The 13855-nt window shown below is 36.3% G+C and overlaps 1 protein-coding gene across 1 annotated transcript in view; it reads left to right on the top strand.

Annotated features, from left to right (window-relative positions):
- The window catches only part of LOC130027254 (myosin-1), a 67973-nt gene that overhangs the window by 4434 nt on the left and 49684 nt on the right, over window positions 1-13855 (top strand). Inside the window, exons 4-17 of the mRNA XM_056117927.1 lie at window positions 208-235; window positions 316-430; window positions 519-611; window positions 1086-1149; window positions 1266-1364; window positions 2395-2498; window positions 2978-3116; window positions 3653-3771; window positions 3861-4010; window positions 5647-5817; window positions 5935-6244; window positions 6789-6868; window positions 7715-7802; window positions 7888-8005. Coding sequence (XP_055973902.1) covers window positions 208-235; window positions 316-430; window positions 519-611; window positions 1086-1149; window positions 1266-1364; window positions 2395-2498; window positions 2978-3116; window positions 3653-3771; window positions 3861-4010; window positions 5647-5817; window positions 5935-6244; window positions 6789-6868; window positions 7715-7802; window positions 7888-8005 — 1678 coding nt within the window. The remainder of the gene's footprint in view (window positions 1-207; window positions 236-315; window positions 431-518; window positions 612-1085; window positions 1150-1265; window positions 1365-2394; window positions 2499-2977; window positions 3117-3652; window positions 3772-3860; window positions 4011-5646; window positions 5818-5934; window positions 6245-6788; window positions 6869-7714; window positions 7803-7887; window positions 8006-13855) is intronic.

Raw genomic sequence — 13855 nt, 5'->3', positions numbered from 1 at the left:
GGGTGGAGGAATTGAACTCAGGTTGGCCAAGTTGGCCGCATGCAAGGCAAACACCCTACCCACTGTGCTATCGCTCCAGCCCACAAGTCCTAGTACCGATGAAAAATAAACTAAACTTGTAAACTACTCATTTAAAGGTTTTATTTTACTTACCATTAAAAATATGCAAGAAAACGGTATTGAATGCCTGTAATATCTATTTTGTAGATCGGGAGAATCAGTCAATCCTTATTACGTAAGTAGATTTCATATTTTCTTCTTATGATTATGAAAGATTCTGTTTTTGCTGTCATCTAAATTATTTTTTATTGACAGTGGAGAATCTGGTGCAGGGAAGACTGTGAACACCAAGCGTGTCATCCAGTACTTTGCAACAATTGCAGTTACTGGGGAAAAGAAAAAGGAAGAAGCTCCTTCTGGCAAAATGCAGGTGAGTGTGATTCCCATAGTCAGAATCAAAGCTCTATATGGATCTGATGTAAGAAATTCATAAGCTCCACATGCTCTCATCTTTCCAGGGGACCCTTGAAGATCAAATCATCAGTGCCAACCCCCTCTTGGAGGCCTTTGGCAATGCCAAGACTGTGAGGAATGACAACTCCTCTCGCTTTGTGAGTCTCTTAGACACCCTTAGCTGATGAAACTTTAAGACATGTTTGAATATGTTTGAATATGTTTTCACTCACATTATACTGCATCATATTCTTTTCTCCAAATATATAAAAGTACAGTTTCAAATTCCATCAAAAGGAGTCTATCTCTCATTACCTATATGCATTCATGCAATTGTGTTTCTGGGAAACATGCATTGCTAGGGATCAAACTTGGGGAGCAGCACATACCAGGTGTGTGCTCTATTTCTTTGAGTTATCTCCCTACTAGTATTCCAGATTTTTAAAGATAAAAATAATATTATTTTATCTACAATATAGAAGATATATATTTTTATTATGTTATCTGATTCAATATTAATGCATCAGCATTCAAGAGCTTTAAATACACATTATAAAATAATTTATATGATTTTAAAACAAACATGTTCTAAAATAATAGAAATGATTTTTTATGTCAACTTTTCTTTCCAGGGAAAGTTTATCAGAATCCATTTTGGAGCTACAGGAAAACTGGCTTCTGCTGATATTGAAACATGTAAGTGCACAAATACCCTTAATGAGTTCTGGTTCTGTGACTTATAAATTGACAAAACGTAAATTTATGTTCCATGAACTTTTACATTTCCTTGTTTTTTATTTATCTTATTTCAGATCTATTAGAGAAATCTAGAGTTACTTTTCAGCTTAAGGCTGAAAGGAGCTATCATATTTTTTATCAGATCACATCAAATAAGAAACCAGAGTTAATTGGTAAGAATGTTATTATTTTTATAGGATCCCTGTAATATTCTCTATTAATGCATGTTTCAACTTCTACTTTATGACATAGTTCTATTGATAGCACTGTAGCACTGTCCTCCCCTTGTTCATCACGTCACGGGTAGCTTGCCAGGCTCTGCCATGCAGGCGGGATACTCTAGGTAGTTTTCTGGGCTCTCCGAGAGGGACAAAGAAATCAAATCTGCACCAGCTGCGTGCAAGGCAAATGCCCTATGCACTGTGCTATCGCTTCAACTCCCTCCCAAAATGTACATTAGAAAAACTTAGAAACAAAATGAAGACTTAAAATAGCTCTTACTTTTTTTTATCATTTTTTTTTAAAAAAATGATAAAAAAAAAACATAAACACTCAGGGCTGGGACAAATGGAGACGTTACTGGCACCCGCTCAAGTAAATCAATAAACAATGGGATGACTGTGATACAGTGTTACACCTATGTGTAATTAGTACCCCCAACCCTCGATGATTTCTCTTTTACTAATGCTGTGAAACTTCAATAAATGGCCACTGATTACCAAAAAAAAAAAACTGAAATTAATAAACAAATTAAATTAAATTAGAAAAAAAAATAGCTCTTACAAATCTTGCCACTATTAAATAATCTGTATGGGTACCTCGATAAATATTATTTTAGTTATTTTCTGTACATATATCTTTTTATAAATAAGACAGACATACATACAGATAATTAAAATCATGGTTAAATGACCAAAAAAACAATATTAAGCATTAACTTAATAACATAACAGGATTATATCATTTTTCCTTGACAATAAATGTAATACCACATTTTTTTTATAATAGTTGCATATTCTAGCAATAAACATAGCTACTCATTCCTTTTTTAGTGTCTATTTCTGGATTTTTAAAATAGTTAACATTCTATTGATTATGCATACAGGTACAACCTTTTACAATATGTGAAATATCAAAATGTTTATCTCTTATTTTAATGAATGGAGTCAATTTGGTTACCTCTCCTCTGTATCATGTTCTTAGAAATGCTTCTGATTACTACCAACCCATATGATTACCCTTTCATTAGTCAAGGAGAGATCAGTGTGGCCAGCATTAATGATCAAGAAGAATTGATGGCAACTGATGTAAGTTAAACATAAGAAAATTTAAATTATGTTGGGTCAGAGCAGTGCTGCCTCCGTATAAAAATTCATTTGCTTATGGAAAGGGCATAAGCTGATCAAGGATGAGTATTGATATTCCATCTGGAGTTAACTGACAAGATTAGGATGTGCCCCTTGGGAGTCACACACAGATCTATTATCTCTGAATGTACAACTGATTTTTGTAGTTTTCTTGCTTTATATTATACTGTGTATTAAAGCAACAGTTTCCTTAAATTTAGGACTGTATTCTGAATCTTCGGAGGGTATGCATCTTTAATTCTAGTGCTCTATAAGAGCTTTTGCTTGACCAGGGATCAATGTATAAAATTTCAGTAGTCCTTGGCACCCTATTATTACTGATAGTTTGCTGCTTAATCAACAAATTAGGAATGGGAATAGGAATTAATAATAGTGTGTGACTCATAATCTAATGGTTATTCTCTTAATTATGTTTGCAGAGTGCCATTGATATTTTGGGTTTTAGTAATGATGAAAAAGTCTCCATTTACAAGCTCACGGGGGCTGTGATGCATTATGGGAACATGAAATTCAAGCAAAAGCAGCGAGAAGAACAAGCAGAGCCAGATGGCACTGAAGGTATCTACTGAGTTATTCATTGAATATCATTTTTTACCTTGTTATCCTTATATTTTCCTAAGAAAACATTTATTTTTTAAGAATCAAGTTTCAAAGTACATCTAGATAATATACTATGTGAAGTATATACACATATATGTTTAATAGATGGTTTCTGTAATTTCTGAAGTTTTTTGAATTGCTGGAGCGATAGCACAGCGGGTAGGGCGTTCGCCTTACAAGCGGTCAACATGGCCGACCCAAGTTCGATTCCTCCGCCCCTCTCGGAGAGCCCGGCAAGCTACCGAGAGTATTCGATATGCCAGACACAGTAACAACAAAGTCTCCAATGGAGACGTTACTGGGCCCGCTCGAGCAAATCGACGATCAAGGGGAGGGCCTTTACCTTTACCTTAAACATCTTGAACTCTCTGAAAAAAAATGGGCAAAAATATCCAAAAGGGCATTCAGAAAGCATTGTAGAAAATACCTGTAACAATATTTTTTAAGTGGGTTGTTTTAGGTCACAACAACATTGTAATTTTTCTTCCTTTCAGTTGCTGACAAGGCTGCCTATCTCCAGAGCCTGAACTCTGCTGACCTGCTCAAAGCCCTCTGCTACCCCAGGGTCAAGGTCGGCAACGAGTACGTCACTAAAGGTCAAACTGTGGAGCAGGTAGGCACATAATTCGAATTTTCTGCTAGTGACATAATTATTTTTACATTCCTCTACTAAAATCAAGAGATGTACCTTTGTCCTTTAAGGTGACCAACTCCGTGGGTGCTCTGGCCAAAGCCTTGTATGAGAAGATGTTCCTGTGGATGGTCACCCGTATCAACCAGCAGCTGGACACCAAGCAGCCCAGACAATACTTCATTGGGGTCTTGGACATCGCAGGCTTTGAGATCTTTGATGTGAGTGGTAGCTGGTTAAGCCATGATTTTAGAGTAAGGCAATGGAAATAACAAAAAGAATTGCGAGATTATAGTAACCTCTATTTACAATTTCCAAAAATCTAGACTAATGGAGTGATTGCATAGATATCAATCGTTTATTGTAGTTTCATGAGAAATGCTGCACTTATTCAGAACTTTAACTTGATAAGGTAAAGGCAACTAGGTTAAACTCCAAAGGAGGTTTATAATTAGCTTGATGGATGCTTGGAAGAGGATATAGGGAAAGGGAAAAAAAGTGGACTAGAAGTGAAGCAAGGAAAGTGATGGAGATGACAGTACAGTAACTTTGTACATGAGAACTGTAGACATTAACTTTAATGTAACCATATCATATAAAAACAAAATTTAAAAAATTCTCTTAAAAGAAAACTCACGGGGGTGGGGGAGGGAGGTATTGCAGGGAAATAGTATATGATGTAGAACACTTGCCTCGCATGCTGCTGACCTGGCTTCTGTCTCTGGGATCTCATATTGTCCCCTGAGTCCTCCCAGGAGTGACACTTGAGCGGCGAAGCAGGAAAAAGCCCTGAGCACCAATGGGTGTGGCTCCAAAACAGAACAAAAATTCACTTGGGAGGGAGAGGAATAAACACCTCAATGAAAAATAAAGTTTAAAAAATTATCAAAGGAAAAGTGTGCAACATACACTACACTTAGAATATTGCACTGCACTGTAGCACTTGTCCTCCTGTTGCTCATCAATTTGCTCAAGGGGGCACCAGTAATGACTCACAACAAATTGTGAGACTTGTTGTTACTGTTTTTGGCATATAGAATATGCCACGAGTAGCTTGTCAGGCTTTGCCATGTGGCAAGGTACTCTCTGTAGCTTGCTGGGTACTCCAAGAAGGGCAGAGGAATCAAATCCCGGTTGGTCTCGTGCAAGGCAAAAGCCCTACCCGCTGTGCTATCGCTCCAGCCCATTTAGAATACATGGTGGAGAAATTATCTAGCAATAGTTAGGTAAGACAAAAGAGTTTAGTACAAGTGAGTGGTGTTTTAAAAGCCTGCATTAGCTCTCACTGATGTGATTTCAAGGGGTAAAAGTTCATATGATGTTATCTTTTTGTTTGTTTTTTTTTCTTTCCAATTATAGAAGCAAAACTTAATAACTACAAAAATATGAAAAACAAAGGGAATGCTAATATGTAGTTACTGTGAACATTTTGACATTTTAAAATATTGCACATGATACTTGCTCTTCATTTTTTTCATTTTATGCTGCAGAACAAGCAGGATAATTACTGTTCACTTGAAATACTGTCTATGATAACGATACCGGATACTTTTTCCAGCTAACTTCTAACAAGTTCCAAATTCACTTTTAAATGAATCAATAGGAAATGTAGGACACATTGGGAATAAATATGGGATGATTACACAGAAACTCATAAAAATATCTGAGGAAATTTAGGGAAATAGTATTAATAATTTAGGATTTTGTGTAAAATGACAGCAAAGACAGCATCACAGGTTCCAATGATTTGGACCTCTATAACCTAAAGGCTATTCAATATATATTTTTAATTAAAAAGCTCTATGTTTAAAAATGTTTGATGAGCTAAAGGGAAAAATTGTTGAATCCATTTCTCAGTTCAACAGCCTGGAGCAGCTGTGCATCAACTTCACCAATGAGAAACTGCAACAGTTTTTCAACCACCACATGTTCGTGCTGGAGCAGGAGGAGTACAAGAAGGAAGGCATCGAGTGGGAGTTCATTGACTTTGGCATGGACCTGGCTGCCTGCATTGAGCTCATTGAGAAGGTCTGTTTTACATTTTAGAAACCAGGTTTTGTGACATAAAATTTTTTATCTTATTTTAATTATAATACACATACATTGAAAAAGAATTGCAATTTTGTGTTGTGGTTCTCTTTTCAGCCTATGGGCATCTTCTCCATCCTGGAAGAGGAGTGCATGTTCCCCAAGGCCACAGACACCTCCTTCAAAAACAAACTGTATGAGCAGCATCTTGGAAAGTCCAGCAATTTCCAGAAGCCCAAGGTAGTTAAAGGCAAGGCCGAGGCCCACTTCTCGCTTGTACACTATGCTGGCACAGTGGACTACAACATTACTGGTTGGCTTGACAAGAACAAGGACCCCTTGAATGAGACCGTTGTTGGACTGTACCAGAAGTCTTCAATGAAGACTCTTGCTTACCTCTTCTCTGGGGCTCAAACAGCTGAAGCAGGTATTGGTCAAGAAATTAAATTTTTTTCTTACTTATGAACTGGTTCCAGTTACTTCATAGTCCTGGCAGGAAAGTTGCAGCACTAGATTCATTGTTCCCCATATCTTGATTGTGATATGAGTTTTATTTATACATTGTGGTGCATCCCAAAGAACACTGAAAGAACCTACTGCAAATAGAGTTATCAAATCTTAGTTCCATAATTCCCTCCTTATTCTTCCACACCTTTTGGTTCTTGGGAATCTAGAGAGAATAAAGTCAAACACTGGTAAATTTTTGCCACCCTTATTAGATTCTGTAGATGATTTCAAAAGTAACTCTTCCTCCAATTCACCAGAAAGTTGATACTTAATATATTAGAGAAAAAAATCACAGAAAGTGCATGTAAATTTACCTTATAGCTAAGAGTTATTCAGTCTCAAAGATAGAGAGAGCATCATTGTCTTTGAGACTGAGCAGAAATGCTCAGCTTGATAACAATGAAAATTCCAAATGAGCCTTTTGACTCAAAACCATATTTAAATGATTTGTTTTTTTCCCTCAGAGGCAAGTAGCGGCGGGACTGCTAAGAAAGGCGCTAAGAAGAAGGGTTCTTCTTTCCAGACAGTGTCTGCCCTTTTCAGAGTAAGGAAGATGCTTTGTGCACTTTTCAGTTACTTTGGAAATTTGATTTTTTTTTTAAAAAAAAAACAGGATCTTATATCTATACCTTATTTAGAAAAGGACTGTAATTATCTGACTCCTTTGGTCTAGCTTTGAAGAGAGGAAATTTAAATCACTCCAAAATCACTAGCTCATTTTTAATGCCAAGTTTAACAATGAAGAATATTTCATATGAACTTTGCAATGTTCCTGTCAAGGCAGGAGATGTGGGCGGAGGTCAGTAGGCTGAGGAGGATGGAATATATGGACACTGGGGGAAGGAAGTTGACACTGAGGGTGAGATTGGTGTTAAAATATTTTTTTGCCTAAAAGTCAACTAACAATAAATTTGTCAGTCACAGTTCTTCAATTAAAATTTTTGAAAAAATCTAAAATATAATATTCTTCCGTGCATAATCTAGTTTAATCATATAAAAAATCATGACTCAGAAAGAGGAAGTTATGTTTCTGAGAAAAAAATTTGGTGCAGGTTTCACTTCCTTAATGTATAACAATGTAATTTAGTGAAAAATATGTGGGATAGATCACTTACCATGGTCTTGTGAATTTCTGTGGTGTACAAGAACTGGGGTAGAAAGGAGTGTGGTTCCATACAGTGAACCTAAGTTTATGCCAAATTGCTCCTACAAATTGAAGAAGAGAATTGAATAGCTACGGATAAAACTGCCTTTTAGAAGCATTCAAAGTTATTACTTTAAAGGCAAAATGGCCAAAACTGGTTATTCAATTCTATCTTACACAATGATATTTATAGACATAATAAAATCCTCCACATCATCTATAACAGACATTGTTTTAATTTTACAGGAGAATTTGAACAAGCTAATGACCAACCTCAGGAGTACCCACCCTCATTTCGTGCGGTGTATTATCCCCAATGAAACTAAAACTCCTGGTAAGAAGTTCTCTGGAGTGAAAGTACGAAGAATGACTGTTGTACCCTATTTTACAAAGTTATAGTAAAATATATGTGCTTTTAGGGGCCATGGAGCATGAACTTGTCCTGCACCAGCTGAGGTGTAACGGTGTGCTGGAAGGGATCCGTATCTGCAGGAAGGGATTCCCAAGCAGAATCCTCTATGCAGATTTCAAGCAGAGGTTTGTCTTTCCTCAAGATTAGACTAAAACTTCGGCATTAATCCCAAACCAAACAATTCACTGAAAATATATGATTCTAACTAATATTTTAAAATTTTCATAGGAGCTTGAAAATTATGTCTCAGAGCACCTTTAAAATATGTCTACCAGTTCCAAGTGCTTTGTGAACTTTTCTTTGATTCTTGACAAGTTTCTGGTTTAGTACTTAAGTGTATACACTATTCTTGACAATTATGAAAGGTTCCATTTTTGAGTGCTTAATTATTTGAATGATCTAATTTAATATTCACAATCAGCAAAGTATTATCAATACCTCAAAAATAAGTTATTAATCTACCAGATTTGTTTGTCACTGTGTGGCAATATTTTAATCTTAACTGGAATATACACAATTGTAAAAAAAAATGTGAACTCCAAACATAAAATGGAAACCAATTACTATTGCCTTGTTTTAGGTATACAATATTAGCAGATGTTTTGCTTATCTTTTCTTCTTTTTTTATTGAATCACTGTGAGATAGACCCTTACAAAGAGGTTCATGGTTAGATTTCAGTCAAACAGTATTCCAATATTCATACCTCCACCAGTGTACATTTTCCAGCACCAGTTCACCCAGGACCCATCTCATTGCCACCTACCCCAACCCCCTATGGCAGGTGCTTTACTTCTTTCTCTTTCTCTCTCTCTCTGTCTCTCTCTTTTCTTTTGGGCATTGTGATTTGCAATATTGATAGTGAAATGTTATCAGGAATATTCCTTTACCTACTTTTAAGACTCAGATCTTGTCCAGTGTGATCATTCCCTGCTATTATTGTCATATTGGTCGCTTCTCTATCTGACCTACCCTCAGCCCTACAAACACTTGTGGTTAGTTCCAACAGCAGACCAGTCCTCCTAGCCACTGTTTTCCCTGGCCATGGATATTAGTCTTCATATATATATATATATATACACATATATATATATATCATAACACAAATGAGTGCAGTAATTCCATATCTGTCCTTCTCCATTTGGCTCATTTCACTCAGCATTATACTCTCCATGTCCATCCATTTATAGGAAAATTTTATGATTTCATTTTTCCTTGTTAGGAAAAATACGTAGTACTCCACTGTGTAGATGTGCCATGCTTTTTTAAAAATTGATTTGTCTGTTTGGGGGTACTCAGGTTATTTCCAGTTGCTGTCTTGGTGAATAGTCATACTGCAATGAACATAGGAGTGCAGATGTTGTTTCTGCTGTGTTTTTTGGGCCCCCAGAGCATATTTCAAGAAGTGGTATGTTGGATCAAATGGGAGCTCAATTTTTAGTTTTTGGAGAAATGACCATATTGTTTTGCAAAAATGCTATACCAGTTGGAATTCCCACCAACAATGAAGGAGAGTCCCTTTCTCCCCACATCCATGCAAACTCTGGTTTCTCTTGTTCTTTTGGATGTGTGCCAGTCTCTGTGGTGTGAGATGGTATCTCATTGTTATTTTTATCTGCATGTCCCTGATGATTAGTGATGAGAGCATTTATTCATGTGTCTTTTTTCCATCCAAATTTCTTTTTTGAGAAAGTTTCTGTTCATTTCATCACCCCTTTCCCTTATGGGATTGGATATTTTTTTTTATTGTAGAGTTCAACCAGTGTGCTGTATATCTTTGATATTAACCTCTTATCAGAAGGGTATAGGGCGAATATCCTTTCCCATTTTATAGGCTGTCTTTGTATTCTGATCACTGTTTCTTTTGAGGTGAAGAAGTTTCTTAGTTTAAGATAGTCCCATTTGTTTATCTTTGCTTCCACTTTCTTGGTCAGTGGCATTTCATCTTTTAAAATTACTTCCTTCCTTCGATATCATGGAGGGGTTTTGCCAACATTTTCTTCAATGTACCTTATGGATTTTGTCAGATGGTGAGGTCTTCAATCTATTTTGATCTGACTTCTGTGAATGGTGTTAGATAGAGGTCTGAGCTTCGTTTTTTTAGCATGTAGCTGTCCAGTTTTGCCAGCAGCACTTGTTAAAGAGGCTTTCCTTGCTCCAATTCATATTTCTTGCTCACTTATGAAAGATTAAATGATCATATATTTCAGGGTGCATGTAAGGATATTCAACCCTATTCCACTGGTCTGTGGATCTTTTTTTATTGCAATACTATGTTGTTTTAATTATTACCACTCTGTAGTACAGTTTGAGAGTGGGGAAGATGTTGCCTCCTATCTTTTTTTCCCTTCAAGAATGACTTGAGCTATTTGTTGGGACTTACAGTTCCATATGATTTTCAGCAGTGTTTGATAAATTTCTTTGAAAAATTCCATGGCTAAAGGTAGGGATCACATTGAATCTGTATAATACTTTAGGGAATATTGCCATTTTTACAATGTTAATTGTAACAATCCATGAGCAGAATATATGTTTCCATTTTCTCATGTCCTTTTTCATTTCTTGAAGTAACGTTTTGTAGTTTTCTTTGTACAGGTCCTTTACCTCCTGATTTCTAGGTACTTGATTTTCTGAGGCATGATTTTGAATGGAATTGTTTTTTTATATCACTTTCTTCTATTTCATTACTTGCCTATAGGAAAGTCATGGACTTTTAGGTATTGTTGATGTAGCGACATTACTATACAAGTCTATTGTTTCTATGAGCTTATTGGTAGAAGCTGTAGGGTTCTGTAAGTATAGTGTCATGTCATCTGCAAATAGTGAGAGTTTGATTTCTTCCTTTCATATCTGAATGGCCTTAATATATTTTTCTTCCATAACTTCTATGGCAAGTACTACCACATTGAAGTACACTATATTGAATAGAAGTGGCAAGATTAGGCATCCGTGTCTTGTCCCTTATCTTAGATAGCAGGTTTTTAGTTTTTCCCCACTGAGAATAATGCTTGGTATGGGCTTTTGGTAGATGGTTTTGACTATATTGAAGAAAGTTCCTCCAATTCTCATTGGCAGAGAGTTCATAATAAACTGTTGCTGTTTCTCTGCATCTATTGATATGGTCATATGGTCATATGGTTTTAATCTTTTCTTTTATTAATATGATGGATTGTGTTGATTAACTTGTAAATGTTGTCCCATACTTGTATCCCTGGGATGAATCCCACTTGGCCATGGTGTATGATCTTTTTGATAAGTCATCGAATTCTATTTGCTAATATTGTGTTGAGGATTTTTGCATCTGTGTTCATCAGGGATACTGGCCTGTAATTTTCTTTTTGCGTGGTGTCTCTGCCTGCTTTTGGTATTAGGGTGATTTAGGGTGATATGTGCCTCATAGAAACTGGGAGACTTTCTGTTTCTTCAACATCCTGGAAAAGCTTGAAATGGACGGGCAGTAGGTTCTCTTTAAATGTTTGAAAGAATTCATTAGTGAATTTATCTGGACCTGGGCTTAGTTTTGGGAAAGACATTTGATTACTGTTTCAATTTCCTTGATAGTTGTTGGTCTATTCAGTCATTTCAAATCTTCTTGACTCAGCCTTGGGAGGTTATAGGAATCCAGGAAATTATCCACTTCTTTTAGGTTCTTTTGTTTCATGGCATACAGACTTTCAAAGCAGTCTCTGCTGAACTTTTGCATTTATTTGGATTCTGTTGTGATCCCCTTTTCATCTCTGATTCAGTTTATTAGGGTTCTCTCTCTCTCTTTCTCTCTCTCTCTCTCTCTCTTTGTGAGTTTTGTTAGTGGTTTATCAATCTTGTTTAATTTTTCCAAAAATGAGTTCTTGGTTTTATTGACCTTTTAGGTTGTTTCCTGGAAATCCAGCTCATTGATTTCTGCTCTAAGTTTTATTATTTATTTCTTTCTGCCTGTTTGGCTCCTTTTGTTGTCATTTTCTAAGATCCTAAACTGTGAAGTCAAGTTATTTATATGGGTCCTTTATTTCTTTCTGATAAAGGCTTGCAGAGTTCCAAATGTTTCCCTTAATACTGCTTTAGCTGTGTCCCACAAATTCTGGTTGCTCATGTCATTATTCTCATTTTTTCCAAAAATCTTTTGATTTCTTCTTTGATTTCCTCTCTGACCCACTGTTTTTTTCAGCACTGTGTGGTTTAATTTCCAGGTGTTTGATCTGATTCTCAAATGAGAGAATTTGTCTCTGTGTGACTAACTTCTATCTTCAGTGCATCAGGGTCTGAAAAGAGAGTTGACATGATTTCTATCTTCCTGATTCTATTCAGGTATATTTTGTTACCCAGAATGCGGTCTATCTTAGAAAATGTTCCATGTGCACTGGAAAAGAATGTGTATTGAGTTTGGGGGGAATGAAAAGCCCTGTATACATCTATTAGTCCTCTCTCTTCCATTTCTTCCTTCAAAGCCAGTACTTCCTTGCTGAGTTTTAGTCTTGTTGTTCTATCAACAGGTGATAAGGCTGTGTTGAAGTCTCTGACTATTATTTTGTAGCTACCAGTGTCATCCTTGAAGCCTATTAGCAGTTGTTTTAAGTATTTTTCTGACCCCTCATTGGGTGCATATATGTTTAGTAGTGTAATTTCTTCCTGATGCACATATTCCTTGATTATTAAAAAATTCCTCCACTATCCCTTCTAATCTTTTTCAGCCTGAAATCTATGTTTTCAAATACTTGTATGGCCACTCCAGTTATTTTTAGGGAATAGTTTTCTAGAAGAATTGTTTTACATCCTTTGACTTTAAATATGTGTTTGCTCTAACTGTTCATATGTATTTCTTGTAGGCAGCCAAATGTTAGATCCAGTTTTTTAATCCGTTTTGCTACTCTGTGTCTCTCAATTGGTGCATTTAGACCATTGACTTTGAGAGAGATTATTATCAGAAAGTTTGTGCCATCTTTCTGTACAGGTTTGTTGTACTTGTGAGCTTTGTTTTGTCTTACACTTGCCCCTTCAGTCTTTCTTTTAAGGTTGGATTTGAGTCTATGAATTTCCCGATCTGTTGTTTATTCATGGAATATTGTATTGTTCCCTCAAGTATGAGTGGCAGTCTAGCCAGATAAAGTATTCTTTGTGAGACATTAATTTCATTGAATTTTTTTCACTATATTTCACCACTGTCTTTGGACTAGATGCTTTTCTCTGATAAGTCTGCTGTAAACCTAAGGGATGCCCCTTCATATGTGATTTCCTTCTTTGACCTTGCTGCTTGCAGTATTGTGTCTCTATCAGTGGTATTTGTTGTTCTGATTATGATATGTCTTGGAAATTTTTATTAAGGTCTGCTTTAGCTGGTATCCTTTGGGTTTCTTGGATCTGGATGCCTGCATTCTTCAGCTCTGGGTACTTCTCAGCAATGATATCTTTAACTGTTACCACTTGGGGTTGCTTCTCTGTCCTTCTGGTACTTCGGTGATTCTTATGTTGTTCCTCTTTAATTCATCCCCTAGGTCTCTTATTTGCCCTTGAGTTATTTGAGGTCCTTTTCCATTACATGCTGTTCCCTGTATGTTTTCTGCAGCTTATCTTCAAGCTCACTGATTCTATCTTTGGCTGTTGTCATTCTACTATTGAGGGCACCCACTGAGTTTTTAATTTCATCTATCGAATCCTTTATTAGTGACACATCTGTTTGCAGCTTTCTTATTTCTGCTCTTATGTCTTTCAGTATTTTATTGGTTGTCTGTTCCACTGTTTGTTTCATGTCCTCCTTCAATTTACTGGATGACCATTCCACCATTTATTTGAGCTCATTGAACATCCTCAACATTTCATCTCTAATTTTTTATTGGAGAGATTGTATTTGTATTTGGGGGTATTCCCTGTTGAGGCTTCCTGGCTCTTTTCTTCATCCACTCCTATTAAGGGGATTTATGCTATTTCTTCATATTGCTGTAGTAATATGGAGGCAGATCCCTCCAATTTACTACCAGTGTCA

The sequence above is a fragment of the Sorex fumeus genome, unplaced genomic scaffold (assembly GCF_029834395.1).
Source record: "Sorex fumeus unplaced genomic scaffold, SorFum_2.1 ptg000036l, whole genome shotgun sequence".
Lineage (NCBI taxonomy): Eukaryota > Metazoa > Chordata > Mammalia > Eulipotyphla > Soricidae > Sorex > Sorex fumeus.
This window is presented reverse-complemented; position numbering and strand designations above follow the sequence as displayed.